This window comes from Momordica charantia, assembly GCF_013281855.1.
Source record: "Momordica charantia cultivar OHB3-1 chromosome 1 unlocalized genomic scaffold, Mcharantia_2.0 BLBB01000001.1, whole genome shotgun sequence".
NCBI classification, from domain to species: Eukaryota; Viridiplantae; Streptophyta; class Magnoliopsida; order Cucurbitales; family Cucurbitaceae; genus Momordica; species Momordica charantia.
The window spans coordinates 10,893,471-10,917,740 of NW_028275157.1; the positions used below are offsets into that span (position 1 = coordinate 10,893,471).

The window sequence follows — 24,270 nt, forward strand, 5'->3', positions numbered from 1 at the left end:
TGTCAATAGCAGTAAATGAGTCGTTTATAGTCAAATTGAGTCAAATGAACAATGCAATCAAATGTAAAGAAACGAATTATACATATATTATTGAGTAGGTCTTCTATCATCGAAAAAGTCAAGACTTATTTGAAATAATTTTTTTTAGAACCAATCAAATGAGACCGTTGTTCGTTTTAAATCACAAGTTTTTAGATAGTGATTTAAGCGGAAACCATACAATTAATAACTAATCCATCCATAACTTCAACTATATGACAATTGTGTATACAATATAATTGCAACACTTTTCAGTTTTTTCATTTCCAACCTAAACACTATATAATATGCAATATAATAAATACATCATTTAATAATAACTTTATAACAATAATAATAATGATAATTTGAACTACAAACAACAATTATTATTATTATTATTATTATTATTATTATTTTGCAAAGGATTATTATTATTATTATTCAAATTAAACTCATGATATATAGTATAAATTATTCCATAATAATGCATCATAATGGACAAAAAATTAACCCATATAATAATGTATCGTAATGATAAAAACTCATTGATGCAAATTATTAATTAACCATAAAAGCTATAATCTACGTTTATTTATTTATTTTTTTAATTTTCCGATAAATAGAAATAAGTCTAGTTTATCTTATCCTTTCGAATATTTATCTTCTTGAGCACTTTTATTTTCTAGTTTGAATCATATATTGAAATTGAGAAAAATTTATTTGGTAAAATAAATGAAGGTCTAAAATTGGTTACGATTAAGATAAAACCCAATTCAAATAAAAAATATTAGATTATATTTTTAAAAAATCAAGATTTAAGATTAAATATATAAATTGGTATTAAAAAAAGATTAAATATAAAATAGGGATAAATCTTAATTGTGCAATTATAACTCAACTAGTTAAAACATCTATTTGTTTCAAAATGTTTGAATCTCCTCTCACTATGTCGTTGAATAACAAAAACTTTCAATTTTGTAATTTACCTTTTTTTTTCCTCTCTTAATCGACCATGAGTATTTAAAAACGTGTCTACACATCTTTTGATTATGCAATCGGGATATAGCAACAAATGCTTTATACAAGTTTATTGACTTCTAATTAATAAGATCAAAGATATTAAAAAAAAATATGAGTTTTAAGATTTTGCAAGATTAAATTTTCTCATTTGAATTTTTTTAGATCGTAAAGAATCCCACCATATTAGGTTGGAAATATCGAATAGTTGAACTATAATTAATAAACTAAAATACCATAAGAAGCTTTGGCTAAATTTGATTCCAAAAGCCTTAGGTAATTACCTTTTATTTTCAAGCCAAGCTTTAGGTCTCAAGCATTCACTCTCATAATGGCCCACTTTATAGAAAAATGAAAACTATGTTCCTTTTTTTAAGTATACCATCTGTGGCAGGGATACGAACTCATGATTTTTTAGTCAGAAAATAGATGTCTAAACTAGAGTTATCCTCATGTTGGCTCTATATTTATTTCTCGTGAATTCACAATTATTTTTCTTCAAAAAAAGAAAAAGAAATAGTAAGAACACGTAAATGAGTACAAAGATTTGAACATTTTGACAAAAAAAAAAACTATGTTTTAACCATTAAACTTTGCTTTAAGTCTTTTAAGTTATTCATTTCTTTCCTTTTCAAGCTTTTTTTAAGACCTCTTTTAACCCATTGATGGTTAACACAATGAATAATTCAAGCTTCAATTGTAATATATTAGTGTGGATTCATTAACATATAACTCATCTTTCATAGTTTTATGATTCGTTTTACAATAAATATATACATATATATGTATGTATATATATATATATGTAAATAAAGGATACCTAACAAGGAGAGAAAATAGATTCACAACTTGAGATCAAAGCACAAAAGAAATAAAAAGATCTGTAAAAAATTTCACTAACAGGAAAAAAAAAACAATAATATATAACTAAAGCATACAAACAATATAAGAAACACAACATACATTAGGGATAAGAAAAAAATAGCAACCTAATTATGAAATAAATTCAAAGTAAAGCCTATAATGAATAGGATCTAAAACGAGCTAGTTATCTCGTCAAGTAATAGCACGAACATATACACATCACGTTGAATAAGATTTAAAATAATTAGGAGTACATGGCACTTCATATAGATTTCAAATACAATATCCTAGACAATTCTTTCTACAAGAAAAAGTTTGATTTTATATAATCCTTCAATATATACAAAACCTTGATAAGTGCTTCAAAGAGAGGGGAGAGAGAGGACATTTTCTAATTATTAAGACTTAAAATTATATTTCCATTTGCTAAGAGAATTTTCAATATAATTACCACTTTGTAAGGTTATATCTTTTCCATATCCTCCTAATCACACTTTTTTTTTTTCCCTTCTCTTTGGTTAAAAATTGTCATATTATAGAGTTGCATTGCAATCTTTCATTATCTTATTAAGATTTAAATAATTTAATAATGTAGATACCTATTTTTTGGACCACATTTAAAAATCTTAGCAAAGAAAAATTACTTGAGAGAGAGGTGATTTTTAATTATAGAGTTCTGCCTGCGTGCGGTGTTTACAACTTTCAAGCTTTTTTTTATTTTATTAAAAATATTTATATTATAAATATTGATGAGAGATTCAAATTTAGGAGCTTTAAAGAGGTAAGATATCTTAACCTCTAACTATACATAGATTAGCAGGGTTACAATATTTTATTATGTATTAAAATTTTAACAATTTAATTAAGATGTCAACCTAAACATAGTTCGAACCGTTTTTTTAACACACTAGGTGATAAAAATATCTCTTTAACTAGAGTATCAACTACCAAGTTAGGATGGGGAGCGGTTCCATCCATTAGTCATATAACCAAGTGAAACCAACCTGCCAATAAGGGAGTTACCAGTGTCGTTGTGTTCTCGTCCAATGTGTTTAAAGCGTATAATATATCTACTTGTGGAAAAGTTGATGAATTTCCTCGACGAAATTGCAACTTTTTGTTAGGTCCTCATGTTCTTTGTACAAGAGTTCAAACGATTTGATTTGGAGTGGCCGATGATACTCACTTCCCCTTGCTTGCAATTAATGGTCATGATAATATATTAGCATTGTCGAAATTAAAATTGAATACTCTCTAAGCTAATATGACCATAGTTCATTGGTCCATGTACTTTTAAAACATCTATTTTAGTCCATGTATTTTTAACTTTTCTTTATTTTAATCTATGTACTTCGAAACGTTTGTCTTGGTCACAATACTTTTAAAAGTGACAATTTTGGTCATTTTATTTTTATTTTTGTCTTATCTATTTCAATCAAAATTTTAGCATTTACCCCACTTATTAAATTTCTTGAAATGTAGCAATAAATTTGTATTAAATAATTTTCACCATGTATAAAATTTGTGTTAGAATTTTGTAAATAAATACTAGAATGATCGCTTTTAAAATACATAGATAAAACACATCCAATTTGTTTTAATACAATACGTGGGAGGAATCGAGGTCACAATCTCTTGATTGAAAATATTTATCAATTACCACTAAGCTATGTTTGTTTTGAAAAAAAAACATACAATTTTTTAAAGAACAAAAGTTGAAAATAGTATAGGTAACGAAATAATATTTAGACAGAAACAAAAAAAAGTATTTAAACATTTATAATATAATATTTTCTAGAATTTAGTTCTTAAACAATTTTTTTAGGTTAAATTTTGAGAGAGAGAGAGAGAGAAAAACTAATCTTTACGAATATTCCGTTCTATGCAGGAGAGGAGGTGGAGAGAAACAACATTTGCAGGTGCCCACGTCACCACTTCTTTGCCTCAAATAACCTGTCTCTCCCACATTTTCTCTGCTCTGCTCTCTCTCTCCTCTCTTTCTCTCTCATCCTCTTCATAATTCCTTCATACCTTCCTCCCCTGTACTTCTCAATCCCTCTGAATTATGATTTCTTTACCACCCTGAACCACAAAAACTTCGACACACAAACTTCTGCGCTCAATTTACCAATTATTGTGATTGTGTTCTGGCCTACTCCTCTCTCACACCCCAATTTCATCATCATTGCTGGAATTCAGTACAATTCAGAGATCTCAGGTATTGGGTTCAATTTGTTTTCATTTGTTTTCAATCCCCTTTTGATAATTTCCAATACCCTTTTGGATCTCTTCCCAATTGAATCTCTTCTTAATGCTTGTTGTTGTTCTTTTTGTTGTTTTTGGTGCTGGGTGTGACCGTTTCTTATTGTTTTTGGAATCATTTCGAATTTGAATACAGGTTTGAGCTTATGGGTGTATGTCATGGGGTCTCTGTGGCCGCCCTTTTGGAATGAATCTGAAAGTTCTAATTCGTTTTTTCTTTTTGTGTTTTGATGTCCTCCTTTGGTTTGGGATATCGCTGTTTATTACGTTATTTTATTAAAATTGATCCATTTTTACTTATGGAACGTGATATGCTTTTGAGTCGTTGCTATAATATTGATAATTTGTACACTGTGCTCTGGAGGAAACTTGAAGGCTTTTTTCCCTCTCTCTCTGTCTCGCTGAGGAATCAGATTAATGCTTTCTAGTATTTCACTGAATACAAAAATGTAAGATTCCTTCCGGACTTTAATCAACATGGGGATGTGACAATGATGGATTTCATATGCTTATCTTATTATCCATGGAAAATGTTGTAGAAATATTAGTTTAATCATCTATGTCTTAATCTCCAGAAGATTTTTGAGGCAACAAGAAAAAACTGGCTTTGGTAGTCTACTCGGTGATTTTCTATTTAGAATGTGGAGAACTAAAAATTGTACAATATGAATATCTAATGCATTATTAAAGTTGACTTGGATTCTATTTTGTAATACACACAACAAATAAACTCCAAAATAGATGACAAGGCAGTAGGGGTTATTATCTTTTTCTCTTGGTCAGGTTTTAAATGGATCAAATTTCTCCTTATATCTGCCAAGGAAAATTTCTGCATATATAAAAGTGGACGATTTTATTATTATTATTATTATTATTATTATTTTTTAGTACAACAAATTGGAGGTATTGGGTTGAACCTCCAACCTCAAGAGGAGGAGTGGGTGTCAATTATCACTGAGCTATGCTCATGTTGGTCTGAGTTCTTTAGCTTATGACATAGCAAAAAGATGCAAATTTGACTAGTATGGCAAGCTTCGAACCACTGTGATTGTGACAGATGAAGAGTGATATACAAGCTTATCAGGCGTGGTAGGGGTCAGCTAACTAGAGCCTAGATACCGCAGCATGCTTACAATTGCATCCATTTAATTGCTTTTATTGACATCCATTTTAGCTCATTAGATGTTAGTTCATGTATTTTTTTTTTAAGGATATCAGACTTATTTCTTGTTTTAGGGGTTATTAACTCCTCAAGCAGCAGGTACCTTTTCACTATTTTCATGAAAAGTTTTGTTTCCTTTTTTTTTTCTTTTACAAAAAATTATAAGTGAATGGTGGCACAGAGTAACTTGGAAGTTTTTCTACATTAGTATAATCCAGCTGCAGTCCAGTATAGTTGCCTTGATATCTCAGTGTAATAAGTTTACGTGCATGTGCTCTAAGGAGAACAATATGTACATGAACTTTTGAAAAGAATCTTCAAACCCAAGGGATCCTTTTACTGGTGTATAATATGGGAAAAGGAAAATGTTACTTTCTTTCCGTTTGTTTGATGGGCAAGTTTGCTATTTTTTTGTATGAGTCGGGACTATAATTGTTTTTCCATGTTCCACAGCCAAATTGTGGTAGCATCCATGAAACAATTGTTTTTTTTTTATTATTTTTAATCTCTTTTGAAGTTATGGATCCTAAAAAGATATGCAATTTTATTTGGATTTCTGGAATCCTTCATTCTTCCTTTTGCTGTTTCCCAGTTACCACATAATAGTACCCTGTTGTGTAATCTGATTTATAAATTATTCAAGTAATGAATGACGGATTTTATAATTTGCCAAGATGGAAGTTAAATGATGTAGGTTTCAGAGTCATTTCAATTACAATTCATTGATAAGTTTCAAAGTTTTAGTTTTTGTTATAAATTTGAGTCACTGATTACTTTCTCTCATGCAGGATTTTGTCGCATTTTCGGATGATTGATACAGGTGTTTAAGAGTACCATTTAATCCGTATTACCATACCCAGTTATAAGGAAGGAGCTAAAACATGTCTGGCCCAATAAAAGTTTTGGATCCTGCTTTTCAAGGAGTAGGGCAGAGAGTGTATCCTTGATTCTAGTAACACTGGACGTTGTTTCTTCTCACTTTTTTTCTTTTTGGGATAAGAGAATTTATGTTCACTGTATATCCAACAAATTAAGATCTTGTAATTTATTTTCTTGTTTATTATTTTAAAACTTGCTTCTTGTTTGCCGATATTGAACATGCTGCTTCCAATTTGATGTGTGGAACTTGATATCATGTCTTAGTGGAACTGAAATTTGGCGAATTGAGAATTTTCAGCCTGTTCCATTGCCGAAGTCTGATCATGGAAAATTCTACATGGGGGATAGCTACATAATATTGCAGGTTGCTTTCAACTTTTTATTATTAGTACTGCTCTAGTATTTTCTTGAAATGTTTTATTGCATTTAACAGATTTGGAAATGATTATTCAACTTCAATTGCTATCATTTTTCTTTTTCATACCATATGATTATAAAAAAATCTTGAGTTATATACCTTGACAGTTGCCCTCATTTTGGAATTTAAATTGTATTATGTAAGCTATGTGGGATGTTTGAAACAGTTCGATAGAAGTATAAATTCTTAGATTGTTTTCTGTTGTGTCTTAGCTTTTTTATCTGAGAACAAGCGAGTCTGTTATGCAAAGAACTGACAGATAAACTATGAAAAATGGGAGGCTTCGTAGCAAATCTTGTGCAATCGCTTTATTAAACTTGTCTGTCTTTCATGTACTGTATTTTAACACATATTTTTGTTGCAGACAACACAAAACAAAGGTGGCTCTTACTTGTTTGATATACACTTCTGGATTGGAAGAGATACAAGTCAGGTGTTCTTTCTTATCTTACCCTGCTCTCGCTCTCATCTTCACTCACTCTCCTCGCTTCATAGAAATATTTTCGGATCATGGCCACTGCACTGCAATATTATCTATGTAATGGTTCTGGATAGCTCTTCCAGCATTAGGCTGTTGTGACCATTCTAATAAAATTCAGAGATATTGCATGCTCAACTAGGCTATTACAGGGTTTACTTTCCGTTGTTTTTTCCACAACACCTGTGAAACCTTGAAATTCACTTCACTAATATTTGTTGGAATTTGGAAAATCCACAGAATTAGAGCATGGATCTAAAAAAAATTAAATAGATATTTTTCCTTGATTTTCTGAGAATTTAATAAGTTAAGTTGCTATACTCAAGATATGTGGTAGCTGTGTTTTTATTTTGTTATCTCTCTCCTTTTGGGAGATTATTTCCTTTAACATTCTTTTGGTATATTTTCATTAATCAATGGAGAGTTAATTTTTTATTAAAAAAAAAACTCAAGATCTGTGCTTATGATTTCTTTCCATGAACGCCAATTGGATGCCCTTTTTGTGCTCGCTTGGCCAGGTTCTAAGAAAAATTAAAATAGACATTTTTCTTTAATTTTCTAAGAATAAAAAAAAAATTACAGTTACAATACTCAGGATCTGTAATTATTATTATTCTTTTTCCATGAATGCCAATTGGGCACCTTTTTTGTGCTCACTTGGCCTTAGTGGATGCCTTAACCCCTCACTTAGTGGAAGTTTTGGTTATTTCATATTGAAAAAGAAAATATATTCAAGTTTCGTAAATGTGTCTTTCAGGGGTTTACAATTACCATTTGAATCCTCGAGAAACCTTGTGTTGCCTTTACCTTTTTTATTTTTTGAAGGATTAATTCCTAAATTTTCTGACCTTCAACCTAGGATGAAGCTGGGACTGCTGCGATAAAATCTGTTGAGTTAGATGCAGCTCTAGGTGGACGTGCAGTGCAGCATAGAGAGATTCAAGGCCATGAATCTGACAAATTTTTATCATACTTTAAACCTTGTATCATTCCACTTGAAGGAGGTGTTGCATCTGGATTTAGAAAAGTTGAGGAAGAAGAATTTGAAACACGGTTATATATCTGCAAAGGAAAACGAGTAGTCAGAATGAAGCAGGCACGGGATTCTATTAATATAAACTTCCATATGTTTAAGATTTTTCTAGGATCAAAATCATTTTGCATTTTGATAATGCAGATTCCTTTTGCTCGTTCTTCTCTCAATCATGATGATGTGTTCATCCTAGACTCTGAAAACAAGATATATCAGTTCAATGGTGCTAATTCCAACATCCAAGAAAGAGCCAAGGCTTTGGAAGTGGTTCAATTTTTGAAGGAAAAGTATCATCAGGGAGTGTGTGATGTTGCAGTAGTGGGTATGAATGCTTCAAAATTTCTTTCTTCTACCATTCCCCTATTAACAAGAAGCATAACTTCTTTATAAAGGAGTGAGAAAAGAAAAAAAAATCAAAGGAGTGACAGTAGACAGAGTGGAATTTGGGTTTTCACATGGCTAATTTATCTATCATTAGTTTTCATAAGTTCCTTACTCATGGTTGTTAGCTACTCCTTAGTTTATTAATTGTGTAATTTGGTTTGCCCTTTTAGATGATGGGAAGTTAGATACAGAGTCAGACTCAGGAGAGTTCTGGGTCCTCTTTGGTGGTTTTGCACCTATTGGAAAGAAGGTTATCAGTGATGATGACGTGATTGCAGAAGCCACACCTGCTAAACTTTATAGGTATCTGTCTATTTCTCACCCACATCAAATGCAAATTGACAAATGTAATTTATTTATCATTTACAGAGTGCAAGTATCTTAAAATGAAAACTTCTTTTATCTGAATCTTGAAAACTGGTTGTTTATCATCTCTCTGTACACATGCATGCTATGTTCTGAGAAATCTGGAGCAATAATCAAATTTTTTTTTTGCTTGAAGGCATTGGTTCAATTGTTCTTCAGATGCTTCATATTTGATTCTTGCTGTTGTTTTAGTATTTTGATCCTATGTGTATATTGCACTTTGTTATTTTCATGTTTGCCCTTTTCTTTTAGGCCGAGAAGCTATTCCATTGAGAAATGATACTAATTCTGTTATCATAAATTAATTACTGTAGATGTAAATTCTGTTATAATCCAAAATTTCCTCCAATTTTATTTCTTGTGTATATGACTTTGGTCATTAACATTTTAATCTCAATTTTGTGAAGTGAGTTAGTGTGTCTTGAGAGGATATTGTCGGAATAGGCTTTAAATTTCCTTAGGTGACAGTTCGACATATTAGAAATTGTACGTAAGATGGAGTTGTGCAATGGACACAGAGCCAGCTTGGTCTATATGTTAGCATCTGTCTTCAAGACAAAATAATAGTGAAATTTTTTTTTCAGAATCTCTCATACTTTCTAGATTAATATTTAATTTAAATGCACTTCCATGCTTTCGTTATTGGTATGATTCTGGAAACCTTGATTCTTCTTTTATTATCTTCCACCAGAAAAAAAGAAACTTGACACACTATGCCACAACACTTTCTTTTTCTTATTAGGGTTTAGTATTATCTTTTTTCCCCTCGTCAGTTCTGATCATGCTCCAGCTTAAAGGGAGTGTCTAAGATTCTTTTGGTGCGTCTCTGTATCAAGCCTCTAATTGCTTTGTTCTTCAATGTTTTATTTGGACTTATGTACTTCATTTGGCTGTTTTGAGGGAGCTTGTATCCTTGAGCATTTTCTTCATTTCATACATCACTAAAAAAGCTTGTTTCTTGTTTAAAAATAAAAAAACACTATCCTTTTATTTTATTTTATTATTATTAAGAAACAAAATTCTTTTTTGGATGCATGCAGCATAGCTGATGGTGAATTGGCGATCATTGAAGATGAACTATCTAAATCATTGTTAGAAAACAACAAATGCTATCTATTGGACTGTGGTTCTGAGGTATTTGTTTGGGTTGGACGAATAACCCAGGTGGAGGAAAGAAAAATGGCCGTTCAAGCTGCTGAGGTAATAGATTAGGAATTTAGCATCCTAGATAATACATTCCACTAAACTTGTATCTAAATGTGTCTATTCTTCACCACCTGTACTTTTCTAGGAATTCCTTGTCAAAGAAAATAGGCCAAGATCGACACAAATAACACGGCTTATTCAAGGTTATGAGACACATTCTTTCAAATCCAACTTTGGTTCCTGGCCAGCAGGAACTGCCGCTTCCGTAGCTGAGGAAGGAAGAGGAAAGGTAGCAGGTATGTGTCATTTGCGACTTTAAAGTAGACTTAAAGTGCTTCCTGCTCAACTTATTCATGTTGGTGTTCAAATATCTGCCAGCTTTATTGAAGCAACAAGGTGTTGGTATTAAGGGGATGTCAAAAAGTACACATGTAAATGAGGAAGTACCTCCATTGCTGGAGGGAGGTGGAAAGTTGGAGGTATAGTTAAAAAGTACTTTTTCATGTTAATTCTGAAAATAACTGTATGAACTTGGTAGTTACTTATCTGTTTTGTGCTGAAAAATTGGACATTGTTCATTTTGAAGGTATGGTACGTCAATGAAGACACCAAGACTCCACTGCCCTCAGAGGATGTCGGTAAATTTTATAGTGGAGACTGTTATCTTATTCTTTACACTTACCACTCTGGAGAGAGAAAAGAAGATTACCTTTTGTATACTTGGTATGGAAAGGATAGCGTCGAGGTAAGTTAAAATATGTTATGTTGCTTTGGGTGTAAAATAGAATCCATAATTTGAGTTGTGCATAATTTGTTGTGTGTTTGAAATAATAAGATATTTATGAAGATACCTTATACGACTATTAACTAGTCCAATGTCATTAGCTTTTTTAGAGATACCTTACACGGCTGAACTAGTAGTACAGTATCATTAGCATTAGAACGAAGGGGAAGTATTGTTATGTTCTTATAGATATCAGAATACGTTAATAAAGGATCTTATAGGATTTGATTTAGACTGTGTTTTACATAGCTTTCCTAAGTGATTTTAGATGACTGGCTTTATTTCTTTTATTTATATTTAATTTTTAATTAATTTATATATATATATATATTTTAAATCTGCAGTGTTTCACATTTTTAAAAAATAGATCGGTTTAAAATACTTTTTAAATAAATTTTTAGAGGGATGATTTTCAAAGGTGATTGATTGAGAAACACTGAGAAAAAGATAAAGATGTTGAATGTAGTTTAACCAAACAAATTTGTGGGTAGGAGCACTTAACATGTAAGTATATTAATTAAAAGCACTTTTTATTAAAATTATTTTAGGAAAAAATACTTTTAAAAAGTTCGTAGACTAATGCTACCTCTAACTCACCCTTATTCATGTGTATTTTTTTTCTTTTTATTACTCATTATTCAAGGGAACCATCAATGATAAATGTCAAGCAACATGGGTTGGCTTCTTGGTCATTGAAGCTTGTGAATAAGTGCTTAGAGAAACTGGGTTGAAACCATTATGGATACCAACCTAGGATTTAAAATCCTATGAGTTTCCTGGCCAATTATAGTAGAGCCAGACAAGCCTCATGAGATTTCAAGGGGCACGCGTAAGCTGACCTGAATCCATGGATATAAAAAGAAGACACGAAATATAAAAAGTTGGATAACTGTCTAGCACCATCTTCATTGTTGGAGAAGTTTGTTGAGCTAGTCAATGTGAATAAATGGGGCAAAGTTAGGCTGAAGGGGATCTGCTATCAATGAGTCCAACCGTCTAGTCATAATTTTGTGCCACCAAGTTGTTACTCTTTTAAGGGAAACTTTCAGAGCCACTTTTAGAGACGGGCAATAAGATAATAGGTAATAGTTTGTTATGTCGACAGAACAGCTTAAGTGGGAGTAAGTCTCCCTTTTTTGGACATGAGAAGCTTCTTCCACTTTTGGAGCTTTGTAAGAATCTTTTCAAGAATAGGTCTCTATAATTCTGTGCTTCTAGGATTACCACCCGAAAGGAAGGCTGAGATAAGTAAGGGTCTAATCATCAACAGCACATGAAAACCTGTCGACCATAAACAAGACCTCTTCTTTCGAATATTTATGCCAACCACAAGGGATCTGTGGCGGTGGATTTCAACCTGAAGCTTGTCCAAAGATTCTAATCACTTTAAACAAGCTACTAACCTTGCTAACATATGGGGTTGAGAAAAGGATCATATCATCTGCAATGAAAGATGATTGATTAAAATACTGGTTTCACCATGCTGAAAACTACCCCTCAATTCTTTTGCATGGCTCTAGTCAACAATGAAAAAGCAACCAGAAATAAAGAGGGGCAGGATGAGGGATCACTTTACCTTAAACCTCTGGTGACAACAACCTTGCCCGTTGACTTTCCATTGAAAATAATTGAAAAATTGAAAAATTGAAAAAAGGCAGCCAGACATTAAACGGCTCCACCTGGCTCCAAAATATTTTCTCAAAAGAATAGAGCATCAAGAACGTCCCAATTGACTGGATCATAGGACTTTTCTGGATCAAACTTGAATTCCACCCACCAATCCACCATTATTTTAGAAGGGAAACCAAACTTTTCATCGTTAACTTTTCATTGATCATTGGGAAGTTATGATAAAAGAGTAACCAAACCCCATTAATGGAGTCTAACTAATTCCCCCTATCACATTAACACGTAAAAAAGCCCCAATTTAGGAAAACATTTTGTAAATAATGATTACGGAACAAAGAAGTTAACAAATATTTAGAATATGCTTGACATTTAGCTACTTCCACTTTCTCATGCCACTTTGTAACTTTAATATCTAAGGGTATAATTAATCAAACTAAAAGTTTGAGGACTAAATTGTATAGGAGAGAATTTTATAATTTGTCTATACATTTATCTATTTGTTGACTGGTGTTATTCTAGAAATTTTCTTTAATGGTCACTGTTTGAGTGGAAGCATATTTCTAGTTTGTGTATCGAAATGTTATATTACTAGTTTAGTAGCCCCTAAGGGACAACCCGATTGACAAGGGCTTGGGGTCTCTTAGTCATCCAGGCTTAAAAATCTTAGATTCGAATCTTTCGGTGAGCTTAATACCAAAAACCATTGATGTCTCCCGGGTCTGGGCCTTGGAAGGCGGGCGTGGGTGTCTTTGGATATTGGGGAGCAAAGCTCCAACCCCCAGTTATAAAAAAAAAATTGCTATTTTAGTATTTGTTTGTGAAAAAAAATGCTTATAAATTTATGTCACTTCTTTTCTTTTATAATTGAAATTAATATTTATTGTTGAATAGAGTTAAAAATTTCAGATCTTAACAGTAAAAACATGAATTTATATAGAATCTAAGAATTAAAAGAAATTATAATCAATAAAAACTTATTTGATGACCATTTTAGAGATGATCATTGATTCTTTAAAGTTTAAAAGTTGTGTACATGCATCTTTAAAGTTTAAAAGTTGTGTACATAATGTTTCATGCGCATTAGTTAAATATGATTATTTAACTAATAACGATACTATTTTAAGCAAACCACCAATGACCATTCACTGTATTGAGTTGATAGGGAATTAGGATCATGTAATTCTTGAAAATTTAGGTATAATAGTCTTAAACTTTCTCTTTGAGTTATACTTGTTAGTATATCAATATCTTGTTTTAATTTATTAATTAAATATTTTACTATTTATTAATTAAAGGACTGGGATGTTCTTTTTTTGGGAGAGTTCTCCAAAGTCTTGGGTTCAAATCTCCAGGTTTGAAGTTCAATGAACAAAATTTTTTTATATCCGGGGCATGTGATTTCAAATCGATTTATTGGGGAGGCCCGATAACACTGTTGCAAATATATAAATTTATATATTTGCAACAGTGTTATCGGGCCTCCCCAGTAAATCCATTTGAAATCACATAATGTTTGATGCATAGTTTCCATGAAACCGTGGCTCAGTTGTACCATACCCCCACCCCTTATTTTCCATAAAACTACCTCAAGTAGGGGAGGACTTGACTATTATCTATATTTCATGCCTATGCGCAAGGAAACAGCTTCTTTCTTGCTTGAAATTTTGTCCTCACATTATTTTTTATTTGTCTAATTAGTTTAAAGTTTATGTAAATGTATTTGTTGATGACTGCCAATATTTCTGCATGGATATTATGACATATAAGTTAATTGTCCAGCTATACTTTTTTTTCCTTGTCAAAAAAAATAAAATAAAAAAATTGTTTAACTATACTCAGTATTAACTCATACATTGTCCAATGTCAGGAGGACCAAAACACAGCTGCTCGGTTGGCAAGTTCAATGTCAAACTCGCTTAAGGGGAAACCAGTTCAGGTATTGTATTGTATCACTTTATTAGATCAGGAGTATGTCATCATCATTCACACATTATATTGGTGCGTCTGTAGGGTCGCATTTTTCAGGGTAAAGAAGCACCACAGTTTCTTGCTCTTTTCCATCCTATCGTGGTCCTCAAGGTAGATATTGTAGCTTGTTTAAATATTTATTGCCAAAATCCTGCTTTATGGGTTATAATTTCTAGCATGAAAACTGGATGGATGTGATTCTTCGTTTTAACTGAATAATTTCTTTAGGGTGGTCTGAGTGCTGGTTACAAGACATTTATAGCAGACAAAGATTTGGTAGATGAAACCTATAGTGCTGATGGTGTCGCTCTCATCAAGATTTCTGGAACTGCTGTCCATAACAATAATGCAGTACAAGTTGATGCTGTATGTGCAGAATGAACTTCTTTCATTTCTATTTATTTGTGGCAGTCTTAAGGTTTATAGATATTATTTTTGAAGAATTGCCTTATCTTACTTTTTTCAGAACAAGATACAAAAATTTTCATTGATGAATGAAAATAAACAAAGAGTTCAAGGATACAAACTCCAAAATGGAGTAAAAAACAAGAGCAAAACAAAAACAAGAAGAAACAAAACAACAATATGGACCTATAGGATATAAAAATTAAAAACATGAAAATGAATTCCTAGAGTCGCAAATTAATCTAGCTGAGTAGTTCTTGAAAGTTTGTGAAATTGAACACTGAAGAGAAGCTTTGAACTTGGCAAGTTCAAAACATTCCACCCAATCCTTGCTTTTGTTTTGGAAGAGTCGTTGATTCCTTTCAAGCCATAGTTTTGACAAAATAGCTTTGTTGCATTAACCCAAATCAATTTCAAACCATAATTTTGACAAAATAGCTTTGATCGCATTAACCCAAATCAACCAGGTATTTGAAGAAGATGAGAACCATACAGGAGATGCAAAATGTTATCCTTAGAGCCTTTTGAGAAAACCCATTGAACATAAAAGGAGAAAAGCTTCCACCAATACTTAAGTGCAAAATAGTAGTGAAAAAATATATGAGCTTGACGTTCACTGATAGAGAAACACATAACACATAAAGAAGGTTGGAGAGACCAATTGGGAAGCTTCTCCTGAAGGATGTCTGAAGTATTAACATTTCCCTGCAAAATAATCCAAACCAATATACTGACCCTCTTTCGATAGAAAGAAGACCACAGACGAAATTATTAGGCAAAAGTGGGTTGGAGACCTTTGCAACAGCAAGGGATTTAACCTTATCTTACTGTTACATAAGATGAATTGAGGCATGCTTTCTTTTTATGTATACTATTCAACCACAGTGGGGAGAAGGAAAAACAGGAAATACCTAAGAGTAACTTTCAGTGATGGGAATTGTTTCTGAAAAAAAAAAGGTTGCAGCATTGTCTCCTTATCGATAGGATTCTTTTGTTGAACCAGGCAGAATAAATATTTGTTTGGTTCTGGAGAACTCTATCCACAGTAAGTTATTTAATGGTCCTAAGAAATGATCAAAAAACTTATTTTTCCTGTCAGTTTTATGCGTGGAATGATATGCAGGAGAAGATACCCTATAGTAGGGCTTTTAGAAGAATGCTAAACCATGATTTAATCCTGCTCACAATTTCTTTGGGCTTAGAAATTTTTGTCACACTGAACTTTCTGGAGGTTTAATATTATCAATTCGAGCATAACTCAGTAGATAAAGCACCTATTAAAAGGTCGATGGTCGATGGTCCGATCTTCACCCTGAATTTTTTAACTAAAAAAAGTATATATATAGGCTTCGGCTTCCATAAGGGTAGGCTCAGCATATGTGATCAGGCACTTATTTGAGATTGATAAGTTCCAGTATCTCTCAGTCTAACATTTTTCTGAGTGTTCTGACTTTTAGTTTGAATAAATCAGCTCTAAGATCTTGATGATCGACCCTAATCTTTTGTCCGTACTGCTTTGTCTGGAAATGTAGACTCAAACGAATATAGCTATTGTGGAGATTTGTTAACCAATTTTTCCTTTGGAAATGGATGCAATTCTTAATTGGCACGAAATGATTCTACTTCTACAGTTACAATTCGTTCTTCCTGTTACTTCAGGAACAATTTCATAAGCTTTGTTCTTGATCAGGTGGCAACATCATTGGACTCTAGCCATTCATTTGTTCTGCAAACTGGAACTACTATGTTTACATGGCATGGAAATCAATGTGCTTTTGAGCTTCAGCAATTAGCTGCAAAGGTTGCCGAGTTTTTAAGGGTTTGCACCTCACCGTTGCCTTTTACATTTTATTTACATTGGCACACCATAAAATTGGGGTTTAGTACAAAATTAATCAGATTTTTGTTGAACATATAGCAACTCTATCTCCATGTTACGGGAGGAGCAGAGAGAGTAACGTTTCATTAGTTTTGTTAGGCTTTTTGTTAAGGAATAGATTTAAATGTTAAAGATACAGGATTAACATGGAATGATGGGAATCACCTCTCTTTTTAAATATAAATTTAGAATATAACGGGAATATCTATGAATTGCACATCTGGTAACTTTCTTATAGCTATGCTTTAAAGGCAGTCTTGTAGCCATGAGTTCTATACGCTTGGCTATTTACTAACAGCAGTATATCCTTCATATTTATGATATAGCCGGGAGGTATTTTGAAACATGCTAAAGAAGGAACAGAAAGTTCAGTTTTCTGGGCTGCTCTTGGGGGAAAACAAAACTATTCAAGCAAAAAAGCAGCTCCAGATACTGTCAGAGACCCCCACCTATACACAATTTCATCGAATAAAGGTCGCAGTTCTCTGTACATTTATTGTGAATCAATAATTTTTCTCTCGTGTAATGACAATATGTTCTCTTCTTTATCTAATTAGTCATTATATTGATTCTAATTTTCTGACTGTTCATCGTGGTCGTCCCCCTTGCCTTGGATATTTCAGGAAGATTTCAGGTGAGCTTTAGACCTTCTTTGTATATGATTTTTGATGCTTCATTAAGCCTGTATAATTATTGTCGTTCCTTACATTTTTTAGGTAGATGAGGTTTACAACTTTTCTCAAGACGATCTCTTGACAGAGGATATCTTGATTCTTGATACACATGCTGAAGTGTTCGTATGGATTGGTCAATTAGTTGACACCAAAGAAAAGCAAAATGCCTCTGAAATTGGGCAGGTACTCTTATTAGGATATCTCAAAATATCCTTTTATTATTGTTATTTGACAAACTGATTTTCTGCAGAGTTACATAGAAATGGCTGCATCCCTGGAGGGTTTGTCTCCAAAAGTACCACTTTACAAAGTCAACGAGGGGACTGAACCAGGCTTCTTCACGACATACTTTTCATGGGATAATACTAAAGCTATTGTATGTGCTAAACTGTGGCATTTTCCTTTCTGTTTATCATATTACTTCTTTTTATTTAATCTTATGTTTCGAAAAAAATTTCTTTGATTGAAAACTTAGGTTATGTTTTTCTCAACTTTATTTTCTTTATCTATATTTGTCATTAAAAAAAAGATCTGTGGCTTGATTTTGTCAAGTAAAATTGAAATGTTAATAAGCATATCTTAGAAAGGAAACACTTTAATTGAAATGATTAAGGGCATGTTTGAGTTGTAATTTCTTATAATTACATGTATATCAAGGTCAAACATTACTACTTTATATAGAAGTTATATCGATCATAAAAGCTCTAGTAAACTAGGGAAAGCAATAAAAGTGGGGAGTGTACCTAGACAAATCAGATGTAACGTGATAGTTTGTAGCGGAATTCATCATCAACTAGAAATTGTGGATTAGTTTCCATCAATAACTTTTTTCCCTTTACTTATCAAAGCAGGGACTAGTCCAATATAAAAAAAAATATATATATATATATATATTATAGGTAGCACTAGAGTCAAGCACCCAATCATCTGCAAATACAATTTTGGATGCACTTGGCAGTTTTAGGAATCAAGAGGGAATAAATTTTTGTAAACGAGGGAGAAAAAGTTTCATTCATTCCAACTGTATGTCCTTGTTACCACTTGAGATAATTTGTAATCTTCTTTGTAACACGAAACGCACTTTTCATGTAGAGGAAAAATTCAAGTGTTCTAAGATCAAACTCCTGCAACAGTAAGAGAAATTCCCCCCCAATCTAAAATAACAAAGATTACAAAATAGCCCCCATCTTAGACAAGTGTCAGGTCGGCTACTTACCTACCAACTATCAACCAAAAAATTTGCTAAAATGGTTACAAGAAAGCAGGGAACTTGATTTAATTACATTATAGGAATAACTAGAAAGAATTCTCTTTAGCAACATCCCATCTTTTTGAACCAATCAAGCATTTGCTCTTCAAGGATTTTTTAGTTTCTTTCATACCAGATGATTGAAAGAGCAGCCTTTGCAGCATTGACCCTTAGCAACTGAGCTTTAGTTTCCAACTTAATTCCATTTATTTGTTCAATATTCTCCTTAGATCCTTTATGCATCACCCGAGATGAAGAAGATCTAAGGAATACAGAATAGCGGATTAATCGATCTACGAGTAAGAATAAATTTGCTCTTTCGAACTATGGGTTGTACTAAACCAAAAGGGGTATTGTTTTAGGCTCAAGGAGTCCAACTATGACGGTAGATAAATAGTAATTGCACATTAGGAATATAATATACTTTCTCCAACAGAAAATGAAATTCTGTGGGGTAAAAAAAAGAAGGTTCTCCAAAAGAGTTCGTGCACCAAATAAGCGAGGTGCTTAGGGTTTATGGAGAAGGTCAGCAATGGAGGCTGGCAAGAAGGTTTAATGGATCTGTATATAAAGGATTGCATAAGTAGGTATTTTAAACTAGCTGTGGTACCATGCAAAAGGTTAAATGCTTTCTTGATCGGTTTATTCTAGGATGTAAGGATAAAAAGTCACAGTTGTGTCTATTGAAGTATTTGGGAAGAGAGAAATAACAAAATTTCAAGTGTATGCCAAAGAAATATCATTACAGTGCTTCTTTAACTTCCTGGGGCTTTTGTAGACTTTATTGTTTTTCCCATTTACCCCTTTTGATGAGAATGTTTATTATCGAAGATAAGAAAAAGGAAAAAGGATAAGTTTTATGTTTGGAACCGACCGTGTCAAAGTAGTGATTTCTTGGCATAGCTGAAAATGTCGGGCAGAAAGCTCACTTACTATCTTCATTATGTATGCCTTTGTCTAATTGGTATTGAGATGTTCCGTTATTTTCTATTTTAAAAGATTGCTTGGCATGTTGTTTGTAGTTTATGTGGCTGTCCAAAATGGCTTGTTCCTTTTCTGTGCTCTTTCTTCTTTTCTATTTATATTTCTCTTCTTATAAAATAAATTTATATATGAAAAGAGATGATGAAAAAAAACTACAGGGTATGGAAAAGTAAAAAAACCTATACTCTCTATAATTATCATTAAAATCATGCCAAAATCTTCTATACCAAGTAAATATAGTTTATAGTTGGTCAATAATTAGAAGACAAGATCTTCAGTTGCGCCGGGATGCTAATTCTCCAGGATTGGAGATATAAGTTGTATATTTCAATTTCATTTGTCACTTGTGGTACAATTTACTCAAGTTAATGAAGAGAAGATGACTGGGATTGCACATAGAGAGTTTATAGCATAAAATTTATGTGGGTCAAATAATCTTAATTGATATTATTAGTATTATTATGTTATAATCTTAAATGTGCATGTTAATGCTAGATACTTTGACTGGAAGTTTCAAGAAAATTTAGTAAAGTTCGTATTGTTTAGGAAGCATTAAGTCAAGATGGTATGGTAATGTGTCAAGGAATTTCAAATTTGACTTTTGTTTTATGTTCTTTATTCTCTAACTTGATTCAACTTCCATGCTTTAGATTGATAATTTCTCTCTATATATATTCATTTTTTTTAATTTTTCTTTGTTTGAGAACCTTAGTTTAAAACTTTGAAATATCTTGACCAAATGTAGGCTCTGGGTAACTCATTCCAGAAGAAGGTTTCTCTGTTGTTTGGAACTGGCCATGCTGCGGAGGTAAATCCTCTAACCTATGAGAAATTTTAATTTAGAATGCAATTAAGTTCTTATTTCTTTAAGGTTTTTGCCGTGCTTCTGATTTTTATAATGTATTTCCAACTCTCAAGCAGACTTTTTTGTATTTATTTTGTTTGTCTATTTGAAGATGCATGCAAGAGCACAGAAAACCATTAGCTATTTTCACATACAACAGTTAGACGAGGAAGCAAAATCAACTTATCTTATTTAAAATGAGTGATAACATACATTGTTTTCTTGTAGAAAGGCCAACCGTGTGGAAAATAGTTCTTCTAAATTAGGTGAGAACACAAATAATCCAAATCAACAGTAAATGCAACTCTTGGTTCCTATTTAGAGAACATTTTTCAAAATAAAACTACAAAATGCTCATTAGAAAATAAAACATGTCAATGTTTCTAAAAGGTTGAGTGTACCATATATCAAATCTTGAAACTGCAACAAGAGCTAAGTTTTGAGTAATCATAACGCATGGTGCATCCATTCTTATTGAGTAAACTAATCAACAATCATAACAGAAAATGTCAAACATAGTTTAGTATGTCAGGTAAACAATGCCTGAACATAGCTTAAAGGCTTAATCCTTGTGAGGCATTTGTTTGAGTGGATTCTAAAACACACGTACCTGTATTTTTTTTTTTATTAACAAGCATGTGCATTCTTACCAAGCCAGCCAAATACCTTATCAAATTCACGATAAGCTCCCACAAATAGGCAGTGGAGGCCAGAACGATTCACTAGCCACTAATTGATTTAAAGAACTTGATTTGAAAAATGTATCTGAAGAAATTTTATTAGAGAATTGTACATAAAAATGAGCCTACTGCTATTATGTACTTGTCTTGATATTTACACGAATCATTAGGTCTTTTTTTCTTTGCAACTTTTTTCATGTTAGTATCAGTATTATTATGTTATTACCTTCTATTCACTTAGTTTTTCTTCTTGTTTCTGCCTCAAATTTTGATGCCAGTCTGTATAGACATGTGCTTTTGTAATGTATGCCTTTGTGGTGTGAGCAAGTGCAGTAGAATACTGCTTATGATATCCATTTCACCATGAGATGAATTATATGTCCATTCATTTCTGTCTGACTTAAATATTGTTGTGCCATTTACGAGTCGGGATAAGTCCAATGGAATCAAGTGGGGCCAACTCAAAAGGGCTTCTGCTGTAGCTGGCTTATCTTCTGTTCTTAGTCCATTATCAGTTAAATCAGCATATATGGTACATCCTTTTGGGTAGATGTGAAGATTTTCCTGAAAGGTTTCCTATTAACATGGATGGCATGGTGGCAATTTGCATGCTAAAAATACATTAACAAAGATCATTTGTCACATTCTATTTCTCAAAGACTATTAAGAGTGGGATACCCCCTAATGGTAGTTGCAGTAAATTGCTTATTATTGGGCAACTTAAAGTAGGAAAAATTCATTAGAATCATGGAGTTCTCCTATCTAACCTATCGCAGTTGGCAGATGCCTGAGTTTAACTGTGAGGGTTTTATAATTGGTCATGCATCATGCAATAGTTGATGTAATTGTTTATGTTAAGCTGGCAAATGAAGTACTAGTAGGAAAATAGAGGAGCATTTATTGGAACTATACTGCATTAGGCCATCTTCTATGGATATTGGGAAAAATAAAATTATAGCAATTCTTTTCCTCTTGTAATTTTTGTTATTTCTTTGTGATTTTGCTTTGTTTTGACTAATTATGGTTATTCTAATTCTTTTGTCTGCATTGATCAATGTATAAACATATTGGTATTCCAGGATAAAACTAATGGATCAAGCCAAGGACCTAGGCAAAGAAGTGAAGCTCTAGCTGCTTTGAACACTGCATTTAATTCATCCTCGACCACGAAACCTACTTCTACAAGGCCATCTGCCCGAAGTCATGGAGGAGGGTCACAAAGGGCAGCTGCTGTAGCTGCACTTTCTTCCGTTCTCACAGCAGAAAAGAAGCCCGATTCTCCTCCTGCACACAGTCGCAGTCCACATGCAGGAGATCATTCTACAGGTAAGAGAGCCCTGTTGGACTTCTTGATATCTGTGTTTTAATTGCACATTTAAAAATTTTTTGCATCAAAGTTTATACACAAGAAGCTGAGTTGGACTGAATTCTGTTCTGTCTGTAGTTAACACAGTACACGGTGGATGGTTCTTCTGAAAAGTTTCTAATCTTCTATCGAGCTTTACTGTTCTTTATATCTGTATTTTATACTGAATACTCTGTAGGGGCATACCACCTTTTTCTCTCATTTGCTGCAGTGAAACACACTTTATTTGGACTTTTTCCTTCTTTTTTTGCATAGCTGCAAATTGTGGACTTTTTTTTTTTGGGGGAAGTTTTGCCCCAAACCAGTTTTTTCTGTAACAATAGAGATGAAGAAAATTATATCCTATAATCCTTTGGTAACCATAAACCTCACAAAGATGATCCTTTTAAGTGGATTCCATCCTTATATTTTTACTTCCAACATTTTCGATAATCGAGTATTGGCAGGCAAAGGAGATGATGATAGTTTCCAGGAGGGTACTAAAGAAGATGAAGACAAGGAGACAGGGAATCTTTCCCCTTCACTTGAAAACGAAGGAGGAGATTCAACCCCCAAGCATGAGGGGGATGATGAGCCTGAAGCTGTTCATGCTATATTCAGTTATGATCAGTTAAAAGCTAAGTCTGACAATCCCGTGACTGGAATCGACTTCAAACGGAGAGAGGTTGTCTTGATGGAGATTTCTGTTTAAACTTTTCTTGATTTATGATGGTTTTAACGGTTCGATCTCCCTGATTTCTCAGGCCTATCTTTCCGTGGAAGAGTTCGAGACGATATTTGGCATGACAAAAGAAGAATTCAATAAACTGCCTAAATGGAAGCAAGACATGCATAAGAAGAAGGTTGATCTATTTTAGAGAATCAAGGACAAGCGACGTTACTGCTTCTTGCGGTGACCTGCAGTTGCTCGTTCGAACTCTGATATCCATATTCAAGAATCGGCGTTCTGAGGGTGCATGGCATCATGGCTGGTTTGCATTTTTGTCTAGAATTTGGTAGTTTCGTTTTTTCCTCCAAGGGAAAGGACCTTTGATTATTTTATTGATTGTGGTATGCTGCCTGATGAGTGATTTTTTTTTTTTTTTCTCTTTTGTTTGTCGAACGAACTACTCTTTAGTTTCTCTGCCATTGCATCTCGTTTTCGAGATCGCTGTGCAGTTCAATTCTTTTATTGTTGGTATGTATTAATTATGTTTTTGTTTTCGAGGTTGTTTGAGCGTTTTTTTGACCCTTTTATTTGGCAGAAAGAAATGAAATGGTGTATATGCAAATGTATATGGATTGAATTCAAATATTAGGAAGACAAATTAGCTGCTGTCTGCTAATTTTGTGTTTTTACTACTAATTTCTTTAGTAGTTTAGAATGGTTTGGATTTTTTTGGTTGGTTCTTCTTTGATTGTGGTTTTAAGGTTGTTGCTTAACATGGAGAAGGGTCCATGGAGGGAGTGAGATGGAAAATGCCAGTGGCCATTGTGTTTGTGGAGAAATCACTACCTACTATCATTGGGGGGAATGTTTGTTTGTTTGTTTTTGTTTTTTTTTTTTTTCATAATTTGCTTATTTTTAAAATTTTTTATTTTATTTTTGCCACATTGTCAAACCAAACTTTTATTTTTTCTATAATACTACCAACAATAACTCAGTGGTAATTGGTATATATCTTCAACTAAGAGGTCGTGAGTTCGATCCTCCACCCTCTTATATTGTACTAAAAAATGGTGACTCAAAGAATATTATCGACGTTTTGATTTGTTAAGTTATGTTTAGTTTGACTTAT

At 32.8% G+C, this 24,270-nt stretch overlaps 1 protein-coding gene across 2 annotated transcripts; it reads left to right on the forward strand.

Moving 5' to 3' along the window:
* The first annotated feature begins 3,802 nt into the window (after positions 1-3,802).
* LOC111020021 (villin-2) lies at positions 3,803-23,830 on the forward strand. Of its 2 annotated transcripts, none has more exons than XM_022296558.2 (23): positions 3,803-4,120; positions 6,115-6,263; positions 6,470-6,569; positions 6,988-7,056; positions 7,961-8,197; positions 8,279-8,456; positions 8,689-8,821; positions 9,925-10,084; positions 10,176-10,326; positions 10,409-10,509; positions 10,617-10,775; positions 14,311-14,379; positions 14,454-14,522; positions 14,640-14,777; positions 16,507-16,635; positions 17,022-17,169; positions 17,319-17,329; positions 17,412-17,552; positions 17,620-17,745; positions 20,348-20,410; positions 22,206-22,452; positions 22,939-23,156; positions 23,236-23,830. In XM_022296558.2, the coding sequence occupies exons 2-23, from the start codon at positions 6,208-6,210 to the stop codon at positions 23,347-23,349; spliced, it is 2,817 nt and encodes a 938-aa protein (XP_022152250.1). In that variant the 5' UTR covers positions 3,803-4,120; positions 6,115-6,207; the 3' UTR covers positions 23,350-23,830. The 2 variants fall into 2 exon arrangements, with proteins under 2 accessions (XP_022152250.1, XP_087974914.1); XM_088118788.1 differs by lacking the exon at positions 3,803-4,120 and adding an exon at positions 4,591-4,613.
* Positions 23,831-24,270: the final 440 nt, after the last annotated feature.